Source organism: Leopardus geoffroyi, chromosome D3, assembly GCF_018350155.1.
Source record: "Leopardus geoffroyi isolate Oge1 chromosome D3, O.geoffroyi_Oge1_pat1.0, whole genome shotgun sequence".
NCBI lineage: Eukaryota > Metazoa > Chordata > Mammalia > Carnivora > Felidae > Leopardus > Leopardus geoffroyi.
Window position 1 is genome coordinate 54956549 of NC_059339.1, and position 27499 is coordinate 54984047.

Genomic DNA, 27499 nt, shown 5'->3' on the forward strand with positions numbered 1-27499 from the left:
GAATGACCCTAATAATAATTACATTAGCTGATATTTACTTCTCTGAATTCTAGACATTATGCTCTGCATTTTATATATACTATGTCATTGAATCTTTATAGAAATCCTTTAATGTGTGTACTAGTATTCCCATTTTTCAAATGAGGAAAATAAGGCCCAGAGACTTTAGCTAACTTGCCCACAATTGTCCAGCTAGTGAGTTTGGGAGATGATATTTGAACCTAGAATCATAGTTTTAGATTCTTCCCTCTTAACGAATACTGCCTTTTAGCCTATGGTATGTAGTATGTAGTATGATATCCAAGGACATTTACATTGTTCAGTATTTGTATAATGTAAGGAAAGCAAGACAGCAAAGTCATTAATATTATTTTCGAACACAGACTGCTTATGCTCAACGTCAACACTTATAATGGTAGACACTCAACTATATCAAATATATAGCTCTTTTTTTACTAGAAGTATATTCTGAGTCAGTAGGACTCTAGTAATATAAGTGTATATTGGCCCATGTAGAATCTTGGAAAGAAGTAGGTGGAAAAAAAGGAAATAAACAAAACCCAGTAGCTTTGTAAGACTAAATGTAGCAAAAAAATAATAATAATAATTTAAAGTAAGCCTTCATGCAAACTAAGCCAGACATGATTTCTCAGATCTGAGGCCCTGTCTCCGCCCCCACCACCACCCCCACCTGAAGCATGTTGCCATAGAGAGAGGCTCTGGTACTTCGCAGCACTCCGGATTGCAGTGTAATTATAGGCTGGACGATAGGGAGGCTAGAATGTCCCTTGCCTGTTGATACAGAATATTGTCATTGCTCCTAAATATTTGGATCCCTTTTACTTTCTAATCATCAAAATGTTAGTTAGCATCATATGTTAGATACAATTACCTGAATAATATATTGTCATCTCAGTAGATTATTTTTTTCTGAATAAGCATATTATAAATAAAACATAGAAGCCTCTGGAGGGTAGCAGATTGCTGATTATTACCTTGTTCCCTGTCTTCTTTCCACCTTGTTTTTTTTTTAGTTGTAATGATCTTAAAAAGTATGAAATGATTAGATTTTGAAATTTAAAGAAGGATAATTAAGAGAGATTAAATTTTGGAAGTTTTTAAACAGCAGAATCAAATGTAACATTAAGGAAGGATGAGTCTGTTATGGGATGTAACATGGTGGAGAGTAGAACCTTTCTATGTTGTTGCTGTTGTTTTATTTGAGTTCCTTCATTATTTATTTAGGGTGGTAGAATTTTTTCATAAAGTGGCAGTTTTAGGCAGTTTTTCCCTCTTCATATCACAAAGCAGATATGGTCTTGGTATTTTGCTTTAGCTTTATATGTTTGATCACTACTGTGAAATTCCAAAGGTTATGTTGCGTGATGGCAGTTTCTGAACATGGGCGTTGACATTTATCATACTAGCAACAATGCAAGTTGGTGGTGCCTGACACAGCCAGCTGTTTTGTATGTGTGTATTTCTAATTATTTTAGCATTCACAGCATGTGGTATTTTCACATTTTTCAGTAAAGGACTTATTGCATTCAGTGCATTCTTAAGTTACATTGTTAGTGTTGTTTCTCTATTAAAATAAAGCAGGCATTACTGGTTTATGCAAATTCCAAGTGAGCGCAGAGCCTGTGATTTTAGGTTTTATTTTATTTTTCATTAGAGTAAAAACGAGAACCACTCAATTTTTTTTAGAGTTATCTGACAAGCCTTTCTGTTTACAAAATGAAATGTTTATTTAAAGGCTTTTTTTGGGTCTCTTTTTACAAGAGAATATCACAATACGTCTCTAGAGAAAAGGATGCTCAGTCAGCATCTTTTGATTTCTTTCCTTTTGCTTAAAGCCAGAATTGTAATTGATGTATGATAGGATCTTTACTTTTCCCTGACTGGTTTAGCTCTGTTATGTTTGTTTCCTGTTATGTTTTCCTTTAGAACTTACTTTAGAAAGTGAGTTCATTTCCAAGTTGAAGCCTGTTTTTTGTTTTTTGTTTTTTTCCATACTTAATAGTACCTGGAAGTATTAAACTTGGTTGGTGCCATGTACTCTGTGTAGCTTGGGTGTGTTGGACATTATATACGTGGACAGCTGAGAGGTATATTCCTTCATAGTAGACTCATTTACACTTGCCATCTTCTTACGTTTTGATAACGTGTGTTCCTGGCTTTGAAATTACAGGGTTTAAACTTGTTCAATGAGATATTCCATTAACATTTCAAAGTATAGCTAAGACTTGATTAGTTGGAAGTACCTCAATGATATCATCCCCCTAAAATGAATCAAGACTAATACGTTAAGACATTACATAATGTCAGTGTCAAAATAATGCAATGTTATAGATTGATCAACAGGGCTGCCTCTAGCTAATTGAGACCTTTGGTGTGAAGTAGAAAAAGCCACCTTTTGTAATTTATCACAACAAAATAAAATCTCCCTTTTAGGGTACCCTTGTGAAGAACAAACCTCCCACCACCATCTAAAGTGACTCTCCTAGTCTCATTTTCTTAATCTATTATGTGGCTTTCTATTGTCCAGGCTTTGGGATATCCAAATTTAGATAATGATAAACTAAGTTACATTTAACTTCTGTTATATTTGTAGCAGAGTATAAAACAGGAATTTTCTTGTTCTTCTGGAATTTTAGCTAAAGCTCAAAACTGAGGACAATGGGATACACGTATACCTGTTGTAAAGAGAGGTGCCAGACACAACCTCAAAGGACTTAGTGAAAGAAGCCTAGACGGCCCTTGATCATGGATCAATAGTTGATATAAAAAAATAGCTCAAGATTTATTTGGAGGAGTATTAACCAAGGAGATTTTATTAAAGTGTATGGAGCTCTGCTACATCCTCTCTCTTGGTGAAAGGAGGCACAGTCTAAGTGAGAGAAAGACTCGGACAGAAACATTCATGAAGGATGGGATTTTATATGTATGTATGTATATATGTATGTATATGTATGTATGTATGTGTATATACATATATATGTATATATGTATACATATATATATTTCTCATTTATATTTTATATGTTTATTTTTATTTGTATTCACACACCTACATATATACATATGTACATACACACTTTTATATGTGTGTGTATATATATGTGCGTGTGTGTGTGTGTGTGTGTGTGTATACATATATAGTTATAACTAGATGATGATAAGTACACAGGTAACGTTATCTATATAACTAGATAATGTATGCCATCCAAATCTAGCAGTTGGCCTCCTGCCTCCCCAAAGATTGTAATTCTGTGACTGTGGTAATACTGGATGAGACAACTTTGACCTATTATTCACCTCCTTTTCAACTCCCAATCCTGGGGAGCCCAGAAATAGAGGAAGAAAATGGAGGAAGAGTAAAATAAGGAATCTGTTAACTAATGTAGTTTTTGACCCGAAGCATTGGTGTGATCTGGGAGAGCAGAAAGAAGGCTTTATAGTCAAACTCATGTTTTTAAGCCTGAAAAATGAGACTGTGTAAATACTTGAAGATGATCCGAAAAGCCGTATGTTGTATGTAAAGTATTGTCCAGAAATGGAAAAGGGAGATTGGTCAGAACACATGTGAAGGCAACATTAGGAGAATAAAGTTATTTCTTGATTGTTCCATGCCAATCTCTGCCTTTTGAATAAACCAGTAATATAATTTACAGAGAAATAGATGAGAGCTTTTCTATTTTTATTAAAATTGTTTTTATGAGTTTTTTATTTATACTTAGTAAATATTTACTGAGCACGTAGTATAGCCCATGTCATCTTCTAGTCACTGGGAATATGTTAGTGAACAAAAAAAAAGATGAAAATCCTTGTCTTTCGTAGAGTCTAGGTTGGGGAAGAGAAGAGAAAATGACATTACACAGTATAATATACTTTCCATGGGAGGAGAATAAGGCATAGTGGATGTTGGGGATGGAGAATATGGTGGGAAATGCAGTGTAAGAGTTTGTGACCTGAATGTTTGTGTCCCCCACATTTCATAAATTGAAATCTTCGATTTGATGGTATTTGAAGATGAGGTCTTTGGAAGTGTTTAGGCCAATAGGGCCGTGCCCTCCTAAACGCGGTTAGTGTTCTTACAAAAGAGACCCTACCACAGTTCCCTAGCCCCTGTCTGCCTCAAGAGGATACAAAGAGAAGCCCATAGTCTAAAGGAGGGGCCCTCACAGGTTCACACTGGCACTGTGATCTCAGGCCTCTAGCCTCCAGACTGTGTAGAATGAATTTCTGTTGTTTACAGGTTACCCAGTCTGTGTTATCTTGTTCTAGCAGCCCAGATGGGCAAAGGCAATGAGTAGACTCAAGTATATGAGGAAATGAACCATTCAGATGCCTGAGGGAAGAGCGTACATGCACAGAAAAGAATTCATGCAGAGGCTCTGAGGCAGAAGTGTTACTGGAGTGTTAAAGGGCCCTTCCCTAAAGGGCTCAAAATGCTCAGAACTGCTGGGAAGCTTGTCCAAGGTGTGGGGTGCAATGTACCGCATGCAGTGGAGCCTTATAGTTGTATGCCGAAGAAGTGTGTAAAGGCAGAGTGCACGTATTTCTTGGAAGACACCCAGTGCTTTCTCTCTGCGAGGCCTCTTTCACATCTCCAGTGCACAAGTACCAGTGTGGTCACTGTAGGCTGTGGGAAGAGACTGGGGTTGTACAGCTGCCTTTGCTTTGGCCTAATAAACCCTTGGCAATCATTTCGGGGAATTCTTTTCCATTTCTGTAATCTTCCTAGTCTTTTTTTCCAGCTACCCTGGCTATTTATTCCTTGAAGCGCCAAAGAATGTTCCTGATAGGGGTCTCAATACTGGTTTTTAAACTGATTGGAGATTCTGCCATCTTCACGTGGCTGGTTCTTCTTGTCATTTAGATTTCCTCTCAACTGTCACCCCCCAAGAGGTCTTCCTTCCTGCCCCAGTTATTCTCCCTCATCATCCTGGCATAATTTTCTTAGTACGTGTGTGTGTGTGTAAAACTATGACGTTTACTTTCTGTGATTCCTTGTCAGTCTTTTGCTAAAATGTGAAATAATGAAGACAAAAATGTTTTTGTCTTATTCATTGCTATGGATCAGCAGTGCGTATACTGGACTACAACGGTAAGTCCTCAAAAAATGCATTCATTACAGAATGAGTAAATTAGATACATATAATTAACATTTATTGAATATTTACTGTGTGCTACAAGTAGTGTTAAATATTGTTCTGTGATTTCGTATTTAAAACATCTTACCAACACTATTGTCTCTGTTTTATAGGGACATTTTGCCCAAGTAATTTACCCAGCCTTACTCAGCTGGTTAGTTAATTCTTTCTCTGCCTCTGCAACCTTGCCCTTACCCAGTGCACCACACAGTCAGTAAGATGGCTCCGCGCCAGTCCCTGTTCCTCTACAGATCCTCACATTATAAGCCCTCTGCTGGGCAGTGGTTAGACTCATTTATCTGGTGAGGTGAGGAACATTGGGATCGGTGCATAGTAGGTCTCGAAGGTTGGTGCCCTCAGCCCGAGTTTAGCTCAGTCATCTTTGTTTTGTCTGGTACATTGTTTAAAAACAGGAAGACTCACCTAAAAATCTAGTTGTGTCGCATCTGTTGAGTACTTACTGCCTCTTCCAATGGGATATGTGCTTTCCCACTCACTTCTGCGTCCCACTGTCATTGTCTCACCCCAGCCGATGTGCTCCCAAAAAGTACTGCACATTTTTCAAGGGATTGTGAGGAGACACGCAGCATATGTGTGAGTGGTGGATGTGCCCACCTTTGCGGAAATAGAGTTATGTAACCAAACAACCCATGAACGACTAGCTTCGTTACTTGCAGGACGAACACCCTACAACAAGAAAACAGGGATCACTATTAATACAGGAACCATTGTACTACAGCCAGCCTCATGGACATGACCAGTGCCAGAGTTTTCTTGTTTGGAGCCCACACGATCCCAAATCCCTCACTTAGCACGGTTTGCCTCTACCTCCATCCACATTTTGATCTGCTTGGAAGGTGTCCTTAGTGTCCAGAGTCAAATAAATCCTGCTTTCTGGGAAGTGACTTGGAATCTGCAAGTTAGCCTAAAGTGACCATGAATCTAGTAAATGTGATCAAGATGCTCCTTCTAATAACTGAACTGTGGTACTCCTTGAGTTTGCCTCATAGCCTGCTGCTTCACTGCTGTGACTGGCCTCGCAGTAAACAAAGACTTCCCAATTTTTGTTTATCTGCCCGTAGAAATGTTACTTGGGGTCAAATATAATGCATGTTTTTCAGAAGTAAAACAGGAAAGTGTGCATATTTTAAATACACTTAAAATAATTTTTTTAATTGGGGGACATTTAGTTTTGGTCACCGAGAGACGTTGTTTCATTTCAGTATTTAAAAATACTGTGTTAAATATTCATTCAAATTTCTGTGTACGTATTTATTTAAAAAAATCATTGAAATGGTCTCAATACTGATTAGTATTCCTTTATCCCTACCATGGCTGCACCTTGACGCTCTGGGTGGTGCTGGCGTGGCCGGTGGTGGTGGTTCTCTTCCTCCTGCCTCCCCCTCCCCCTCTCCCTCCTCCTCCATCTCTGTCATGTGTGCTATCTGTCCAGCTGCTAATTTTTCTATAGTAGAGTCCTCTCAGGACAAAATGTTTATTACTTTAGTTATTATCTACCAAAAATGCTATGAAAAGACATGGCATCTTTAACTTTATGATTCCAGTTTCTAGGTAGCACCTGTTTAATTTTTTTTTCTTAAGGAGTATTTTCAAATATATACCTATCCACCCTAACATAAAATGAATATTTTTTAAAATACTCACTTGGATTGCGAAGGGAAATAGTCGAAATCTATGATGTATAGACTCCTAAAAATTAATCATTCTTTGTACACAGATATTGTTTTGTGAAGTCTTACGTAGTAGGCAAAAATGGTCTTAATTGTAATTTGAGGCACTGTGTTGCCTCATTCTGTTTTGTTATTGGATTGATAGGTTCATGTCTATAAATGGCTTTGAGCTTTTACACCAGGCTATAGACATTTATGCGGTTATGTACACCTTGATGAAAAAAAGAGTAGTAAATGTCCTAAATATTTTATGGCACACATGTTCTCATTAAATATATTATTGACAGCAAGCAAAAGGTGAGGAGGAGGGCATTTTATTCGGGTTTGATCTCTTGTCCCCACATGGTGCCTGGTATTTGACAAAAGCTCAGGAGACGTAGGAATTGAAGGGAAGTTGCTTGTGTTACTAATAGCCAACAGTATCGTTTGTAATAGACTCCCCCAGCCACTCGCTTTGCCATCTGGTTCTAAATCTCATCTGAATCTGCTTTCTCTCATTTAAGTGGTGTTTAATTTTTCACTTCTGTAATTATTTGATTGCTAAATCTTATGGTCTACAAGTTGGACATTCAACTAATACCCTTTGCAAATACAGTGACATTGTTTCTGACAGCAGGGGATATATAGTCAGTGCAGTATTTTAGGAGGTTGTGACAACTTCTGGTCGAAGAACATTAATCAAGTAACTGAGTTGTTATAAAATTGGTAGAAATGACACAGAAGCCAGGAATAAAAATGTTTGAGACTGTCTGTGGTCAGCCTTTTAACCTTTTGAGGAATTTTAGCCTCCCTGTAACTGGGAATTTAATGTCTCTTCAGTTTCGTGTGCTGAATACCCTTTTTATTACAGGTAATTTTCTGTGTAAAGCGATCCACTGGATAAGCTGTATTTCAGAACTTTTAAATGTCTTTTATTACATTATCATCGCTGTGGTTGATTCATTTATGAAACACAAAGCACTCCCATTTGGAGAGATTTATTCTCGTATCAATTTTTTTTTTCCTGGATTTGCCAGAACGCCGTCATGTTCGTGTTCTGAAGGTTAATGCCCAAAGTCAAGCAGACAGAAGCCGAGTGCTGCAAGGTTTCCAAGATTAGGACTGATTCCCTTCACAGAAATAAATGATTCCTGCCATGTTCAGTGATTTTGTGCAGCGCTCCCCACGGCTGAGTGAGTGCATCAATACTGTAGTCCTTACCTGCTGTACATACTGATGACACTCGGTGTTAACTTGATTGACTGAGCAGTGCACTGGAGAGGACGCACCTGCAAGAGAAGTGCAGACACATATATTTTTATCCTGGTCTTGAAACATTTATTTTACATTTATTTTACTTGGGAGCCATGGCTTCAAGTTCCATGGGCTCCCAAGCCACGCTGCCGAGGTAGAACAAACCTTTAAGTGCTGCTTTGTTTTCAGAATTATGCCCCCAAACGCTCTCAGGTTGATACCCTTTGCCAAAGCCTGATTTTATGCTTTTGAGGGAAAATGACATGAAAATGACCTTAAGGATCAGGATAAATTAGTGACTCTGTGGAATTTAAGTCTCTTAAGAGGTGGTACCTAATGGTGGGCAAATGGACCGTTTAATTCAATCATGAGAAATCATTTTGGCTATATTTTTATGTTATATTTTATTATCATGTTTTGTAGGCTTTGAGGCAGCAGCAGAAAAGAAGAAATGGAGTCTCAATGATGGTAAACAAGACTGTTCCTCGTGTTGTTTTGACACCATTAAAGGTGTCTGATGAGCAGTCGGATTCGCCTTCAGGTAAAGAGCTCAAATATTGTATGCTTGGCCAGTTTCTGCCCGAAGGAGACTTCCTCACTGCGAGAGATGTCACAGATTTGCTCTGCAACTGAATAATATTTCTACTTGAGGTTTCATTTTAATTTTTTTATACTTTTGACTCTTTCAGTGATTCAAAACTAACAGGGCATTTTGTTCTTAAGAAAATAAAAGGCACCAGCTCATTCATCATCAAAGGACTTCATTTGCTGATGTCAATAGGTGTAAGAAAATGTGTGGGACTGCTAGGTGGATTTTTTTGTTGTGGCTTTGGCTTTTGTTTGAATGTTGAACTTTAATGGTGGACCCCATGCTGGTGTGTAATGCCATCAAAAGCAGTTCTTCCGTGAGTGTGAATTTGTTTTTCAGTCTTCTGCAAAATCGGGCATCCTTTATTAGTTTCTGTGTTCTGGGAACATTCTTCTCACCTCAGCGCAGCCCTGACCTTTTCTTCTAATTTACCTTCTGTCACTTTATCAGCTATGTACCATTCTATTTATTATAGATTGATGTGTGTATTTTCTGTTCCTGTTTCAGCATAAAGTTATTTCTAGAGGTTTGCTCTCTCCTTCTCTCCAAGCCTCTCTTCTGCCTTCATGTTTCTGTCTCTGTCTTGCATGGTCTCTAAATGGTATAGTATTGTTGAAGCTTATTCGTGTGTTTTTACAAAAGATCTGAGTGTTTCTTTTAAAAGCTATCAGATCAGAGAACGTGTTTTTGACTCCACTATTAGGCCATCTGTTCCTGCTTTTTGTTCTGTTTGATTGATTTATTGGGCTTTTCTCTTTATATCCAGTAGAGGAATCAGATTGTGGCCAAAGGTAGTGAATTAACTTATAGAAAAGGAGATTATATCTATGGTTTTTGAAACAATTTTAGATTTTTCTTTTCAAGGACAGCAAGAGGAAGATAATGACATAATAACTATTTCCTTTTTTAGGCTCCGAATCTAAAAATGGTGAAGCAGACAGTTCAGATAAAGAAATGAAACATGGGCAAAAATCTCCCACTGGAAAACAAACAAGTCAGCACTTAAAACGATTAAAAAAGTCTGGTTTGGGTGAGTGTTCAATAGCCTATGACATTTCACGTTTTAGAGATTTGTATCTTTTTCAGTGAAATTACAGAAAATTCTTAGGACATTTTTTTAATGGATAAACAAGGAAACTTAAAATTCTTTCTAGTTTATTTAAACCAAAAAAGATACTAAATAAGAAAATACAGTTCCAACAGACTGGTCTTAAGTGTATTGCTGAATCTGTACACGATATTATTGGGTGAAGCAGAGGCTAAAGGTTGGAGATTTAAAACGATCTGTGTATTCAAGAAATTATCTGCCAAGTCATGATTTTATCTCCTATGCCATGTTTTGTTCCTGCAGCCGGGTTTCCGTTTATTGGAATATACTGTATTGGGGGAAAAAGACAACTTTTTGTAGAGTTCATTGAACCATAGAGGACATTGTCAGTGGGGTCCTGCTGCAGTAAAACTGCTCTGCCTCGCTTGTCATCTGTGCTGCTTGAAATATTCAGCAGTGCCTGTCGGAAAAACAGTGTAAAACTGCCGACAAGTGTGGGAGACACAGTCCCTGGGTCCTGAGACTCAGCACCAGGTTTTCCTCTGCAGATTTCCTTCCTGATAACTTTCACCAGGAATTCAACAGCAGCATTCAGGGAAAACGTAATATGAGAATGAAAAAGATGAAAAAAAAAAAAAAAAAACACATCTGGGGCTGAACATTGTAATTCTCTACCGAATCTGCCTTGTTGGATGTCTGGACCTAATGGCTTCTTTCTTTCAGTTATTTCACCTCTGAGCAAGGGTAACGATAATGACCTGGATCATTGTAATGTTTTGTAAAATGGTTGGTAGAAACTACAAAGTTACTGACCTGAACTTTTTTATTGGTTCTGCCACTTACTTTCTTGGCAACTTAGGGTAATTCTTATTTGCAGTTCATGTGTTTATAGAATTCAAGTAAGTGTTTAACTTTATAACTTGATTCTATATTTACATATAGAATAAAGTTCAGGTTAGTAACTTTGTAGGAAAGGTTTATTGATCTGGGTTTATTGATTGCCTATCAATCATATATACCAGGAATTTTGCTAAATCCTGGGAGCTTGCTTGCTTGCTTTCTTTCTTTCTTTCTTTCTTTCTTTCTTTTTAACTTTTTAAAGTAATCTGTCCGCCCAACATGGGGCTCAAACTCATGACCCCAAGATCAAGAGTCTCATGCTCTACCAACTGAGCCAGCCTGGCACCCTGTTGCTTTCAATAAAAAGTCTTTGAATAGGATTTATCTATCTTCAGATAAGATCTCTTTGGGGAAGCAGAATTTATTTTTGTTTTACATTCTTGGCATGTAGTATAATTACCTCTTTTGCATTATTTCCAAGGCTAAATAATTTTATAATTTTTGTGTAGCCCCAATGCATGAATATGTGTTTGTGTATAACCTCAGTTACATATATACTGATGGGTTTTTTTTTGTTTGTTTTTTTTCAAGTCTTTTGGTTATTGTAAAGTTTGTAATTTAATAGAAGTAGTTTCTAAAATAGAAAACTATACTGGGAGAGTGACATGTAAAGAATGTACTAAAAAAAAAAAAGTCATGTTATTGTATCGTAAGTAATTTAAAAGTCAGTGACCTTCAGTTAAAAATGGCCTGCTACCAACCTCAGTAAAGCCAATGCCATATCATGAGTTTAAGAAAATTCAAGGCACAGGGGCCACCCTATTTAATTACTTAGCTAACTTCAGTACTGGAAGTCAAGTGGAGTGTGTATTAGGTGATCAGGATCCTGTCAGGTGTTCAGGTCTTTAGTCAGGATCTCTTGTATTCTGGCTATTGTTACCTAGAAGCCCTACATGGCAGTAAACATCTTACATGTTAAAAATTGTGTTGTCAGAATATTTCAGCTGGCTTGTTAGCAAATTAAAAAGGTGATAAAGAAGACCACCGAGTTCTTTTTAACCTTTTTTTTTTAAGACTGCAAAGTAGTAGAATAATGAAGCTACATCATTGAAAGAATGTAGAAGTGAAATAATATTCACTGCCCATATTTAATGCCATGGTCTAGGTATTTTGACAGAAGTTATCTCATTCAATACTGCCTTCAGTTATGTACAGTGGAATTATGTTCATTTTTCAGCTGAAGAAGCTGAGGCCCCAAGGGTTAAGGAGGCTTCCCATAAATGACATGGCTAAGATAAAAGCCAAGACATAGCTAACTCCAGAGTCTAAACCGTTATGTTGCGTATCTGAATGTCAAATCATCTAGCCCATGCCCTGGACTTGACCATTATGTTGGGTATCTGAATGTCAAATCATCTAGCCCATGCCCTGGACTTGACCATTATGTTGGGTATCTGAATATCAAATCATCTAGCCTGTACTCTGGACTTGACCATTATGTTGGCTATCTATGTAAAATCATCTAGCCCATGCCCTGGACCTGTAGGCCCCACTGAGGAGCAGCAGGACACTCTGTGACAGGATGAGTCTGCTGTCAGTGTTCAAATGCAGCTACACTAGTTACACATGAAGTGAAAGCTAGCCACTCTTAAGACGTCCTGGCTGATCCTGTAAAATCAAGCAGATGGAGGAAGAAGACAGCACTTAAAATTAAGTCAATTAAGGTAAAAAACTGTCAAAAATAAGCTGATTACAGGGAAAGAAAGGTGACTGATGACTAACCAGCAAACAGGGTGAAATAGCTTATCCCGTGCAAGTGAAGTCAGCAGTGCTATGAAGCCTCCTGTAAAATAAACAGTGAAAAAATGTAAATGAAATAAAAGAAAGAGCCTTAATGTAACCATTTTTAGACAATGACCCACGTCTTTTTAAGAAAGTAATGTTTTGGGGGCGCCTAGGTGGCTCAGTCAGTTGTCGATTAAGTGTCTGGCTTTGGCTCAGGTCATGATCTCACAGTTCATGAGTTCAAGCCCGGCATCGGGCTCTGCCCTGACGCCATGGAGCCTGCTTGGGACTCTTCCTCTCCCTCTCTCTCTGCCCCTTCCCAGCTCTCATGCATGCTGGCTCTCCCTCAAAATAAATAAAAACTTTACAAAATATTTTTGATGTTCTTTGACTTTAGGAATCTTACAGAGTAAAAGATTCTCCATGCTGTGAAGCATTTTAGAATCAGGATGGTATTGAATAGTTCTTCAGGCATATTTATTTGTATTTTGCTCTTCCCTCTTTGCCACTAAGTTGTTAATTCCTTGGGAATAGGGACCTTCATGTCTGTCTTTGAGGTCCTCACACACCCATTATATGCCTCTGGTTTAGCAGGTGCTGGATAAGGTTTGAGTGGATTATTTATAAGTAGCTGAATGCGTTTGTAAGTTTGGATGAATGAGGCATTCTACAGGCTTCAGCATACTTACATATCCTTCAATAAAAATGGTCCTGTGCTCCTGGGGTTCTGGTCATTCTTGTAGAGTTGCAGAACCAGTGCAAGGAAAGATGAACCCAGCCAACACCCAGGAGCCAGCCAGACAGGAAGAGCGTTTTCCCCATCAGAGCTAGACCTCTAATTCAGACAGTTTTAGACATTTAGTTTTAACTATCTTTGCCTTCTCTAGGTGGCAGTAAATGTATAAAACTCCTGTTGCTATCATTCTGAATTAAAATAAATGGTGTAAGTCTGTTCTAACTTAAAGTAAATCCAGTCCAAATCCAGTCTCAATTGTCATCCTTATCGTGAGATTTCCTTAGCAGGATACACAGTTCTTCTGATTGTCCCCTAGGTGCTTCCTTTTGCTGTCTAGCAATTACTTAACTAGTCAAACTACAAGATAGTCACCCTATTCAGGTATAGATGTCTCCTGGGTCTTGGAAGCTCATGCATGTAGCCCGGGGCACAAGGGATTCTGGTGTGCTTCCCTGAGGACACGGCAGTAAGAAAGCACCATAGACCTCTGTCAGGTCCCTTCATATGCCAGTTTCCCTGGAGAGGATTAGGAGCCTACAATAAAAAATAATTGAGCTTTAGTATCCCTCAGTCATTCTAGTTCTTCTGATGGTGAGGTTGAAGCTTTTTTGTTTTAAATGTTTTTTTTTTTTTAGTGTTTGTTTTTGAGGGAGAGCATGCGTAAGCAAGCAGGGAAAGGGCAGAGAGGGAGGGAGACAGAGAATCCAAAGCAGGCTCCAGGCTGTCAGCACAGCACCCAGTGGCAGGGTGTGAACTCATGAACGGTGACATCATGACCTGAACTGAAGTCAGATGCTCAAACCAACTGATCCACCCAGGCACCCCAGTGTTGAAACTTTTATGAGAAATTTATCATGGGGCACCCAGTGGCTCAGTCAGTTAAATGTCTGACTCTTGATTTGGGCTCAGGTCATGACCTCACAGTTGTGAGATCAATCCCCACTTCAAGCTCTGTGCTGACAGCACAGAGCCTGCTTGGGATTCATTCTCTCTCTCTCTCTCTCTCTCTCTCTCTCTCTCTTTCCCTCCCCCCCCCCGCCTCTTTCTGTTTCTCTCATGTACTCTCAGAATAAATAAGTAAACTTAAAAGAAATGCATCACTCAGAATGGGAGGCCATTACTTGCGACTTAGGGGTTTTTTTTGTCTTCTCTTGGTTATATTTTGTTCTTGACTGTGGTTATGTATGAAAATTTTGAGAATATTTACCTGAGTATCTCTCTGATGGAGTAGATACGATAACATGGTGAGTTGGCACAGGTGGAAAAAATATTGGCACTTTGTCTAGGCCTTTGTCTTCTTCGCTGTTGGGAGAGCCTGTGTTTCCTGCCCCCGGGAGTAATGGCTTCATTAAGAAGAGGTCATATACTTCTCAGGGCCTGGTGCTTTAGGAGATGTTTCTGGTGTATGCTATGTTCTGTGGTTGGGCTGCTCTTTCTCTGAGGTCAGTCCTTTGGAGAATGTCTCCTTGCCTGCAGTGGGCAGTGTTTGGACCTTATCCAGAATGTGCCAGATCTTAACTAGGTGTGTTCTGGTCTGCTTGTTAAGAGGCCTAATCTGTTGCCACTAGAGCTGAAGCTTTACAGCAGTCTGTGGTGAGCAGGCTTGGTAGGAGTTTGTGCTGGTCTTCTGGGGGAGGAACCTGCTGCTCTGTGTCTCACACTCATTTGCCCTAGTAAAGAAGCACCTGCAGAGTGCAGGGGGACAGGGCTTGGTTTAAGTGGCTCTGGCCTCCACTGTGGGTGCTGGGCTGGTTGCTATCGTTCGGTCATGCCGATGGGCAGGGGAGAAGAATGGCACCAGCCCTCTCCATTGTTCCTGGTGAGTTCACACCCGCCACTGTCTGAAAAGTCCTCACAGGAGAGCAGACGGTCTCCCCTCGTGAGTCCCAGCGACCTGAGACATTTGTGTCAGGGCCGTCTGCTCGCTTAGCAGCACAGTAAACCCATGTTTTATCAGACCTGCTGGTGAGTTTCAAAACTCCGAACTTTAGGGATCCAGCGTGGCTCAGACCGTGCTGGTCCTCTGGGGGAAGGTCATGCCACTGCGGAGCTGATGCTGGTTTATCCTAGAAGGGCAGTCACACCAACACGCAGGAGCTGGGAGTTCAGAGGAAAGCACAGCAAAAAGCCCGAGTCCAGCTTAGCCACCCTCAGCAGGTATCACTATGCCTGTGCCAATGAATGGGGCAGCACGATGGTGCCTGCCAGTTCTTTTGTCCCCTGTGTGGCAATGCCACCTCTCCCAGATGCACTCCAAGAAGGGGAAACATCTCGCCCAGTGTGTCCCAGGGGATCCTCAGACCACATCATCTACTCCTGGGCTTCCACCTGCCTTCTCCACAGAAGCACTGCAGTGCCTGCTGGCTCCATACCATCCATGGTGCAGAACTCTGAAGCTCCAGTCTTGGAGCTCTGCTGGTTGTAAACACTGAAGATAATCAGCCCCTCTCATTTTCCAGTCAGTGGCATTGGAGAAGAGTTTTCCTTGTGTGAGCCCCTGTGCGATGCTCCCTCTGTCTTTTTCTCTGTCTCCTCTCTCCGTGATCAGGGCTCCCTCCTCTCCGCAGTACCCATGATCCCTTTCTCCCCCAAATCACATCTCCTCACCACCTACCCTCCACCATGTGACCTCTTCTCTCCTCCTGGTCATGCAGCTTGTTCTGTAGGTCCTTAGACAGATTTCCTGGGTGTTCAGAATGATCCAGTTATTTATCTAAAAGTGTTCAAGTTACGAGGCAAGCATAGAGTCCTCCTACTACTCTGGCATCTTAACTCGAGTTCTAGAGGCTGAAAGTCTGAGATCAGGGTGCCAGCAGAGTTGGGTGAAGGACCTCTTCTAACTCAGATTTCTCTTATCCTCACCTGGTGGAAGAAGGTGATTTTACATTGCTTAATGTGTATCTACAGCCAGAGATCATCTTAGAAAAACTGTATTAACCATTTTAATTAAAAGTGCTAAATTTAATTAATTTTAGCTGAATAATAAAAAGAACAGAAATAAAACCAAAAAAAACAAAATTGCTAAACATTGCCACAAGATACGTTCATTGCTACAAGTTGTCTCCAAAGATATTAAACTATGAAGAACTGATTTTTTTGATTACTCGTTATAATTTCGGGCAATATAGTATAAAGGACAGGGGAATAATTATAGTCCCTCCTACTCCATATTTTTGTTAGTTTTATTATTTTTAAACATCAACATTGTTAACATTTATATTCTGTTTTTTAACAATAATCCCCATAGTTTTTTTAATGTCAGTACTATATTTTAATAGATTCAGTGCTACTCGATAGACTTTTTTATACAATTGCCTCATTTGTGAAGTTTACATTGAATCACATTGTAGATGATTAGCTTTTGTCCTCTGATAATTTCTCTCCATCCCCTCTACCTTACACTGACTCTTTGAACGGCTGTTTTTATTCTCTGTGCTCTTTTAGAATCATTCCTCTTTTATTTCTTTGCGACAAAAAAGAACTCTTTCATTTTGAACTTTTTGTATTTCTTTGGGCAGTGCCTCTTCTAACGAAAGACCCTGGTCTGCTTCTTGCATGTGCCTCTTCCCTCTGGGTTAGTGTCATGTCTGTGTCTCTGTGCATTTTATGCATAAGCTCTCTGTGGGTTCCCTTCTTCGAAATAGGAGTCTTTAAGCCAACAGACTACCCATTGATCAACTGCTCCAGTCAGCAGCCTTTACTCGGATTGGTGGTCTTTGAACTCCCCTTGGGCAAAATAATAGGGAATTTCCCTGACCCGATTGGATGTATTTCCCCATGATTTTTATCATGCGGCCAGCCTAGTGTCTTTGTGTATGTCATAGACTCTCACTTTGGCAGTTTGGCGACTGATGCTTCTCATCCCTCCTTCTCCAGACTGCAGCTACTTTATAGTCTCTAGTGTCCAGGAATTAGACACTAAAATGACATCTTTTTCTTCCTCTGAATGCTGTGGGGAGATGAGGTACCAGCTTTAATGAGATAAGACAATCAGATATAATTGGATTGTTCTTAAGCCAATTAAGAGTAAGTGTGTGAGGATAATTAAAATGGAATTAAACATCCTGTATGGCTACAAATTTAGCAAGAAGTTTCTCTGCTCTGTCTTTGTTCCAAAATTATAGAACATATTCTTGCTTAGTTGGACATCTTTGAAATAGATCTTTTGGGTTTGTCATAAAAGATTATATACCTCTCTGAATCTTCTTTCATCAATGATATTCTTAAAGATTTTGAACCATACTAAATAGTAACCAACCACAAAGGTCCTGCTTCTCATATTGCTTATAACATGGTTCAAAGTCTTATAATTCTGTCATTTCCCCAACCTTCCTCCCAGTCAGAATCACTCTTGGTAAATGACATCAACTCCTTCATATGAGAATATGTAGGCCATAAATGAGAATTAAGTAGACTCGTTCCTATATTTGTCACCCTTTTCGTCTCTAGGTTTTGCTTTTGCCTCTGTTGCTGAGAACAGAAACTTCTCCCTAATTCTTTTCTCCTTGTGGACTTTTTTTTGTTTTAATTGTGAAAGACCAAACATACAGAAAAATACAGATACAGTACGAATAAAGCAGACACCTGTATACCTATCTCCTTGACTAAATAAATGTCAGATTTGCTTTAGGTTTTTTTAAAACCTTTTTGTGTCTTTGTAAGTGGGGTTGGCTGAATATTTGTTCTCTTATACTGGCCTTGTTCTTTTTTTTTTTTTTTTTCTAATGTTTGTTTATTTTTGAGAGAGACAGAGACAGAATTCGAGTGGGTTAGAGGCAGAGAGAGAGGGAGACACAGAATCTGAGGCAGGCTCCAGGCTCTGAGCTGTCAGCACAGAGCCCGATGCGGGGCTCGAACTCATGACCTGTGAGATCATGACTTGAGCCAAAGTCGGACACTCAACCGACTGAGCCACCCCTGCGCCCAGTTATTTTTTTGTTTATTATTTTGAGAGAGAGAGCGCGAGAGCGAGAGAGCGAGCAAGCAGGGGAGGGGCACAGAGAGGGAGAGAGAGAATCCCAAGCAGATTCCACACTGTCAGCGTGGAGTCTGACACAGGGCTCAGACTCACGAACCATGAGATCATGACCTGAGCTGACCAAGAGTCAGATGCTTAACTGACTGAGCCATCTAGGCGCCCCTGTCCTTATTTTGGAATAAAGGTTATATTAACTTCATGAAGTGAATTGGAAATCTTTGTTTCTTTACCTATTCCCTGGAATATGTACAAAATGAAGTGCCAAGAGAGCTCCTTAATGTTTTGGTAAAAGTCATCTTTAGAGCTGTTTATATGTTTTGTGTGTATGTGGGGTAGGGGAGCTTGCCCAGTTATCCATTTTTTTAAAGGGTTTTGCAAATTTATTCAGGATTTCTATTTTGAATTTGAGTATTTATAAACTTAAAAATAGTCTTCAAAGATAATGGATAAAGTCATAGTATTATACCACTTAACACCTCTTTTTCATTATATCTGCCTTGTATGCTATATCTAGATTTATGGCCCTACCTTTCATTCCTCTTTATTTATGTGATCTCTCACCAGAAGTATATCTATTTTATTAGCCTAATACAAAAAAAAAAAAAACAACAAAACGAGACATAAAACCCCTTTTTTGGTTGTTTATGGTCTTCATTGTCCTTCTGTTTCATGAATGTATACTCTTATTTTTATAATCCTTTTTTTTCAAGTTTTTGCATAGTTCATTTGTACACTTAACTTTGAATTTTCAATTCTTTTTCTATTCTAAAATTGGTAAAATTTACCTTTAAATCGAGGCGTGTTTCACAAATTTTGGCATTGTCATTTAGAATCCAAATTTTTTCTAATTTCCATTGAATTGTTTTTCTTTTACTTATGAAATACTTAAAAGTATGCTTTTGAATGTTCAAATAATGGGTATGGGAGGATTGGAGAGTTGCTGTGTTTGTGTTATTGCTACCTAATTAGATGAAGTTTTATATTGTTCATCGGTATTTGTGGAGACTCATAGGTCAGGTTTGTTTGTTTTACTGTTCCTTGAGTGCTGACAAAACATTGCTTTCTCTAACAGCTCAGTGCAGTGACCTATGTTAAATTCATTAGTTCAACATTGATTATTGAGTTGTTAAAGTTCTCTGTATTAAGACAAGTTTTTTTGTCTGATGTCTCAGTTTCTGGTAGGAGATGTTAAGACTTCTCACTAGCATTGTGTAATGGCACTTTCTCTTTCTAATTCTCTCAGTTTTAATTTTTGAATGATGTGCTGCTTAAATGGATGCAGATTTAAGGTCATCATATCTTCTCAGTGAATTATTCCTTTTATACTTAAGGAGTGATCTTTCTCATCCCCAATAAGGTTTTCTACCTTTGTGTATCTTGTCTGATGTTAATATTGTTGTATTATTTTGTTGTTTTGAGTCTCTGGCTAGTATGTCTTTATTTCATTTTCATCTATTCCTCATGATCATGAAGTATATTTCTTGTAAGCATCACATAGGTGGATTGCATTACTTTGTAAATCAAGTATGAAAATCCATTTATATTATTTTGATTTTGTTGGACTTAATTTTTATTGTTTTTCTACTTTTATGCCTTCCATTTGATTCATTGAGATTTCCTTCCATGCATTTATTTGGAAGTTATAATTCTTTTTAATTGCCTCTAGTGGTTACCTATAGAGGTTTTCTTTTTCCTTTTCTTTTCTTTTCTTTTTTTTTTTTTTTTTTTTTTTACGGTTTATTTATTTTTGAAAGAGAGGGACAGAGCGTGAGAGGGGGAAGGAGACCCAGAATCTGAAACTAGCTCCAGGTTCTGACCTGTCAGCACAGAGCCCGATGCGGGGCTCATACTTGTGAACTGTGAGATCTATACAATTTTAACCAACTAAAGAACTAGGCTATTGTCCTCTTCCTTCTCAAATAATGCCAGGGTTTGATAGCGCTCTTGTTTCAATCATATCTTCACATCTTGCATGCAGTTATTTTCCAATTTATTTCCTCTTTAACTTATTTATTTTCTTTATTTAACTCCTACTAATTATTAGTATTATTTTTCACCATTAATATTTACTTGGAGTTGCTCTGATCTATTAGTCTTTTAGTTTACCATTGTTTCTGCAACCCATTCATTCCTTCTTCGATTTAATTTTTCATTTGTTGAGAATATCCACTACTGATTATTTAGTGAGATTCTCTAAAGGATAGTTTCCATTTTGGATACAAAAATGTTCTTTTCTCATTGCCTTCATTGCCATTTTTGAGAGACTTTCTTATTAATGAAATTCTAGATTGTAGCTCACATTCTCTTGGCCCTTTGAAGATATTCCACTGCCATCTGTTATTTAGTCATAAGATTTCTGTGTTCTTATTGTCATCTCTTTGGACATAATTTATTTTTGTTAAAATTGTTTTATAATATCCTTTTTATTGTCGATGTTTTATGATGTCAACACATCAGACGAAAGTGGGTATTTGTCCTTCTTGAGATTTGATGTATCGCTTTACCTGAGAACTCTTGCCATTTTTTCAGTTCTAAAAATGTTGGTCATTAGCTCTTCAAATATTGCCGGTCTTCTGTCCACTGTTCTGAAATTCCTATAGATGTTCATTCTGACTGTTTATGCTATCCCCGTATTTCTTCACTATCCTGTTTTTTGACTCATCATTTTTTTATGCTCCATTCTAGCTATTTTCATTAACTCTGTATTTTAATTATTTAGTAATTCTTTATGGTGTCCATTACATTTTTTAACTGAAGAACTAAATTTTCATTTCTAGACGTTCTGTCTGATTCTGTTTCAAAGCTGCCTATTCTTTTATCATGGTTTCCTGTTTATTAATAATGGCTTTATTCTGTCTTTTGTCTCTAATTATTTGAAACCAGATTTGACAGTTTTTTTTCTGTTAAGGGCTAGAGAGTAAATACAGGTCATGCTATTTCTGGCACAGCTCTTCAATTCTGCATTGTAGTGCAAAGGCAGACCTCGACAGTAGCTAAACAATTGGGCATTTACCGTGTTCCAGTAAAACTTTATTTACCAAAACAAAAATTGGACTGGATATAGCTCATGGACCATAATTTGCTGACCCTTGATTTAAAACATACCCTGATAAAACAACTCACATTCAAAGTGTTCTTTTAACTCACGTAACTGAAAGTGGCAATTCTTCTGTTTGATGCATCAACTGACTATTCCTTACAGTGGATTATTTTCTTGTATGTTATAGTTTTGAGTTGTGAACTCTACACACAGCCTTCTGTTGGAGGTCAGTGTACCTTGAGTTGTAAAATTATCCTTCAAAATGCATTGGTGTTTTAGACCTCGAAGCTAGTATTTTTTATAAAGAATCACTTTTTAAATTGTTACCCTCCAACTACCCTGAATAGGAATCTTTTGAAACAACCCAGTGCTTAGCGTTCCACCTGATACATGAGGAATCACACAGCTATCAGCTAGCTATCAGTATCTCTGTTAAAATTAATAGATCCGTTCTTAATCCTAGGTCTTATAGAATTTATAAAAATTGTAGTTGTTACCATTTATGCTCCCACAGTATTTTACACTTCTGGTTAATTGGAAGACCATAATTAAAATACTTCCTTATCTAGACCTGGTGCTCCTTTGAGTAGCATCTATAAAAACTATATGGACGGTATGGAGTGAAGTATACATTGTGAAAATAAAAGACAACTAAGACAAGACAGGAACCCAAAGAAGCTTTGGAGAGTTTTTCTGAAATGCCACTTTTAAAAGTGACAGAATTAAACATACTATCGAATATGGTTGATATGTACATATATGTGTACGTACATGTGCATGTCTTTCCCAATCTACAGGGAATTAATGCTCTTGCTTGTTTATCACAGGACACTTGAAATGGACCAAAGCTGAGGACATTGACATAGAAACCCCAGGATCTATTCTTGTCAACACTAACTTGAGGGCATTAATAAATAAACATACGTTTGCTTCCTTACCTCAGCATTTTCAACAATACCTCCTGCTTTTGCTCCCAGAAGTGGATAGGCAGGTAAGTAGGAGTTTTAGACATTTGATATTAGTCACTAGATATATTATTGTGAAATGGCAGTTCTGTTATCAAAGATGACTGATACATGGATGGACCATTTTATAAAAATATAGTGTATTTATAATATATATATATATATTCATTGCTAGCATTGGTGTGTTTGTTTAATTTACCAAAACAGAGCCATTTTTATTATCAGTAGAGAGCCAGTTCAAATTTTAAAATACAGCACATTGCTGTAGAGAGAAAACAACAGACCTTTCCACATTGGAAGGGGGAAACAAAGAAATCAAACATTCCATTATCAAATAAATCTTTGAAGTAGCTGCTCCTTTGCCTGGAGGGAATATTGAAGTGCAGCAATAAAAAGCCAGGGTTTCTAAGAAATTATGTAAATGTTTTTATTCTCAACTCTTTCCAAAAAGCATTTAAAATTTATGTTTGCAGTTGCCTTCTGAGAGTCTATCATCATGAATATGATTGCCTATAAATAATCACCTTTTATCTTTTTCTTTTTAGTATAACTGGAAATGCTTTAAGTTTATTTTTGTATTTTGAAAAGCCTCTAAAATAAGGAAATACAAATATAGACCCATAATAGCAGGCATCAATCATCTAAAGCTGTTTCCTTAGAGAAGAAAAGGAAAAAATATTTCATCACATAAACTTTTATTAAATTTCACAAAAGTTATTAAATGGCAACTAGGAAAAATTTCTTTGTGATTCTTATTTCAATAAATTTTGACACCATGTATAGTTTCCAGTTGATGGACATAGAGTGTGTGTGTGTGTGTGTGTGTGTGTGTGTGTGTTTATGTATTTGCATCGCAAAATGAGAGATACATCCGTATACTGAAATGGGTGAGATTGATTCAATATTTCCATATTACTTTGAATAAATTTTCTTAGCTTTTTATTTGATTCTATTTTCTTCTAACTTAGCTGTCTCCTTTCATATATATTTAAAATGTGATGAGCTATGGTTTTCTACCACTCGAATGTATCTTTTTCGTGGAGATTATTGTTCATATTTAGGAAAAGATTATTTTGATTTGAGGTACATTTCTGTTTGAGAGTTTGCTTTCGTTCCATGGAAATTTGTTTAATATTTACTATCAATATGGTATGTTTTAGGTGCTTTGGAGTAATGGAAAGTGAGTAAGTGCCGGTGAAGTATTTATTAATGATTAAATATGCTTTGGTTGGATACATAGGCTGTATTTGTGAATAATCAAAATATGAGGTAGAAGCAGGTGTGCTTAGAGGGGAAAGCACAAAGTATATTGAGCTTTCCTATGTGGAAGGGAAAAATCAGAGACAAATTTAAGGTCCTTGAATTGGGCCTTGAGATGTAGGCAGAATTTGAATAAGGTGGATGGAAATGTACCAAGTGAAAGGTTCAAAGATATAAAATCAAAAGCTAATTTTGTGGGAGTCTAGATTGTTGGAAGAACAGTGCAAAAGAATCTGGACAGACAAATTGGAAGTTAATTTTGGAAGATTCCTTGAGTATGAGGCTAAAGAGTCTGAACAGTGTTCTCCCTGTGTTTGCAAAGCCATTGAGGGCTTTTGAGCACAGCTATAATATAGTAAGATTGTTGCTTTTTAAGAAAATTGTTCTGGTAGTATTGAAAGGAAATTTAGAGATGGGAAGCATAAAAGTGGAAAGAGTTGTTAGGAAGCAATTTTAGTTGTTCCAAAAAGGCAAAATGAGGGCTTGGATTTGGAGAATAGCACTGAAATTAAAGAGGAAGATCATGTGATCATCACCATCACCACCATCATCCAGTGGTAGCAGTTTTACATTTTGTCAAATGACACTTGATAAAATAGGGAGGAGGCACTAATGACTCACAGGTTTCAAATTTGTGTGGCTGAGAACTGAGCTCAGGAGGTAAGGAAAACTTTATTTTGGGGAGGTGGGAGAGCCTGATCTCTAAGCTGCAGAACTGTTCCCTCTGCCTCAATGTGCATGTGGTTTCTCGTGCTTACCATTCTATCCCCAGCTCCTGGAATAAGATTGAGTGTGTAAAAGATACTCAGTAAATCTTTTTGAATGAAGAAATGACAAATTGTCCTCGACTTAGCTGAATATTTTGGTAACCCGGAAGGCCATTCTAAGCCCAGTGTTTTATTCAGCTTGTAACAGCAGTTGCTGTTCCTCATTTTTTTCTAGTCACTATAAGAAGTGTCAATGAATAAGGCACAATACCTGTCCTCATACCACATTTAGTCCACTGGTAAATTATTCAAGCAGTCCTGACCGAGCATGTATTATGTACTATATACACTTTGCTAAATACAGAGGATATTAGAATAAATCTTGTGGGGAAATAACAGCTAACTTCATGCTGAAATACAGTTGACTTAGCTCATTACTAGGTAAGAAGTCTAGTAACTGGGTAAACCTGGCCCAGATGATGTAGCAGAACAACTTAAACATCAAGATAGTAGTATAAAGAAAGTCTTCTGAAGGCACAGAGGATGATGACATTTAATCTGAAACTAGTATTGGAGAAGAGTTTATGGTGGATAGGATACTTAAGTTGAGCCTTGAAAAACTAGTAGGTGTTTTGTAAGTATAGCCAAAGGAAAGTGAATTTTGTAGAGGAAGAGCCTATCATTTATAAAGATTTGCTGCTTTTGTGTTCGAGAAGATTTAGTAGTTCAGTGTGACTGGACCGCCCTGTGGGGGCAGAGGGGTGAGATATTCCTCTAAAGGGGAGTATGGTTTACAACGTCTCATGATGTGGTTGCATATTAAGTTCTTTGAACTTTTCTTGAAAACTGGGTACTGTCAGAGATTTTTTTCAAATGAGAAATGGGATGCATAGAATAATTTAAGCAAATATTTCTGTGCCTGGACATAGGGGAGAAAAAAGGGGTAAATAAAATGCATTCCATATTTTCTCTTAGGAGCTAGTAGCCCTGTAAATGATGGATAGGACAGGCAGAAAGATAAGACAAGAGAGACTGGGTAAGAAACAATTGCAGTAGTTGAGATGTGAGATAAGGGTCTGGCCTTGGGCATTGGCCTTGGAAATGAAAAGGAAGGACTGAATTCCAGACATAGTTTCAACCTACAAAAGTAGGAATATATGACAGATTGCCTGAGGGATAAGGTTGTAAAAGGTCCAGAAGGCAACTGGAGATTTTATCTAGGGCGACTTGGGAGGACAGAAAGGCTCTGTGGGCCTATCAACATTTGATACTGAGAAATTTAGAGTTCTGTGTCTGTGTGCCTTGTTGGAGGTGAGCTGAGCCCTCTCTCCTACCAGAAAGGGGCAGGCGACCTGATGCAGCAAGCTCCCAAAAGTGCTGTTTCACGACAGCTTAGAAATATCCGAATGGGGATGAATCCCACCATTTTCTGGGCCAGAATGAGTAGAAAAGGAATGTGAATAGAATCTGATTACATAGATTTATTTGAACTCAGTAGAAAGTACTATAATTACGCGAAATACCTCACAATTTTGCTTGTACGAAAGCTTGTCTTTACATATTTTTACAGAATTTGAAAGCCCCAGGTTTCTCGTTTCCTTCCTTCGCCAGATTTCTGCCAGATTTCTCCCCTGAAGCAGCCCCTACCAGCCTCTGACTCTGGACTGTAGAGAGCTGGGGATCATTCAGTTATTATGTCTCCAAAATATGGAAGCTAGGTTTCCCATTTATCTTGCTTGCCAGTGCCTACTGTCATTATGCCAATGTGTCTGGTATTTTGTTTTTCCATATTTCTAGTTTTTTTTTTTTTTCTTTTACAGAGGCCTGCTTATCCTAGAACACACACACACACACACACACACACACACACACACGTATATATACATATATATATACACACATTATATCATATCTAAATTACACATGTATATTTTTTAACTTCTAGTTGTTGTATACCATTTTCACATCTAGTTTTATATATAATTTTACTCTCCTTCACACATTAGACTGCAAGTAACAAAATCAAACTCAAACTGACTTAAATATAAAGGGATTTATTGACTGAGGTAATTGGAAGATAGAAGTTAGAGTGGGTTTCTGGTTGTTGGTCCTGGGATCCACTTATTGTCCAGAACCCATTTCATTATTAATGAATTAATTTTAAAAATAGTCTTTTTTTGTTGTTGGTACTATTCTAATCCCTTTGTGATAGGATGGTTACCTGAATCAAAAAATGGGTACTTGCCTCTTGGTTCATATTCATGGGGAAAATACTTCTGTCCCAGTGTTTAAAGGAAAAGATCTAAGATTCACTCTAATGGTACTACTTAGATGACATGAACACTTCTTAACACTTCTAGCTAAGGAAATGTAACATGCAAATTGGTTTAAAGCAGCTAGATCTATTCTTGAACCTCGTGTGCTCACTGTCTCCTCAAGTAAAATGGTGTACTGTGAGAGAGGTTAAGGACACTTTAGAAATCTAGTTTTTAGGAAGTTGTGTTAGAGGATATGCAGTTGGGGGTGAGGGAGAATCTTGGTAGTCCATTAACAATGCCCACTGTAGTGGGATAGGTATTGAGTTTGGTTTTAACATGTTGGGTTGAGATGCTTCTACATAAGAAATGTCGAGAAGCAATTACATATTCAAGTTTTAAAACTGAAGAACTTGGAGTTAGATTATAGCTACATAGAACATCTACGTAGATTATGGTGTCAACTATGGGAGTTGATAAGACTGCGAGATATAGTCTTATATAAAAGACATATTCATGAAAGGATGTGGGTAAGAAAGAGTGTGGGAAAGAACCAGGGAACGGACAGAAAATAGCAAATTCTTAAGAGATCATCACATGCAGGTTGTATACAGGCAACAGTGTCAAATGGACATTAGGAGGTCACTGGGGAGTAACTGGGGTATCTTTCCTTTGTCCACCTAGATCCACCTTTCAGCCTTCTTCACCTGCTTTGTTCCAGGAAGCTAAACCATGGATGAACTACTGCATCAGGAGGACCTGTGCCTCCCATATTGGTTTTTAGTTTTAAACAATCGTAAACTTTTTAGAAAATTGGAAGATACATTAGAGAATTAGTTTGCATCTGATGATCCATCCAGGATCCCCTTCCTTGAATATTTTATAATGGTAAGGTTCTATTTTCTACAAACAGGGACATTTCTCTTACATAAGCAAAATCCACACAATCAAGATCAGATTAACAGTGATCATTTTTACCATGTGATTGATTCTTAGGCTGTATTCAGATTTAGCCAGTTGTCCCAATAATGTCGTTTTTAGCAGCAAGATCCAGTACAGAATCTGTCAGTGCATTTAGTTGTCATGTTTCTTTAGTCTCATTTCTAGAATAGTTATTCAGTCTTCCTTTGACTTTCATGATTTTGACACTTTTGGAGATTATAAGCCAATTTGAGTTTGTGTGCTATTTCTTTGTGATTACATTCAGAATACCTCT

At 38.0% G+C, this 27499-nt stretch overlaps 1 protein-coding gene across 6 annotated transcripts in view; it reads left to right on the forward strand.

The window, feature by feature from the left end:
• ASXL3 (ASXL transcriptional regulator 3) overlaps positions 1–27499 on the forward strand; it is a 180417-nt gene that overhangs the window by 87749 nt on the left and 65169 nt on the right. For all 6 annotated transcript variants that reach the window (XM_045456917.1, XM_045456921.1, XM_045456919.1 and 3 more), the window contains 3 exons: positions 8504–8621; positions 9580–9699; positions 21924–22087. In XM_045456917.1, the coding sequence (XP_045312873.1) occupies positions 8504–8621; positions 9580–9699; positions 21924–22087 (402 nt within the window). The remainder of the gene's footprint in view (positions 1–8503; positions 8622–9579; positions 9700–21923; positions 22088–27499) is intronic.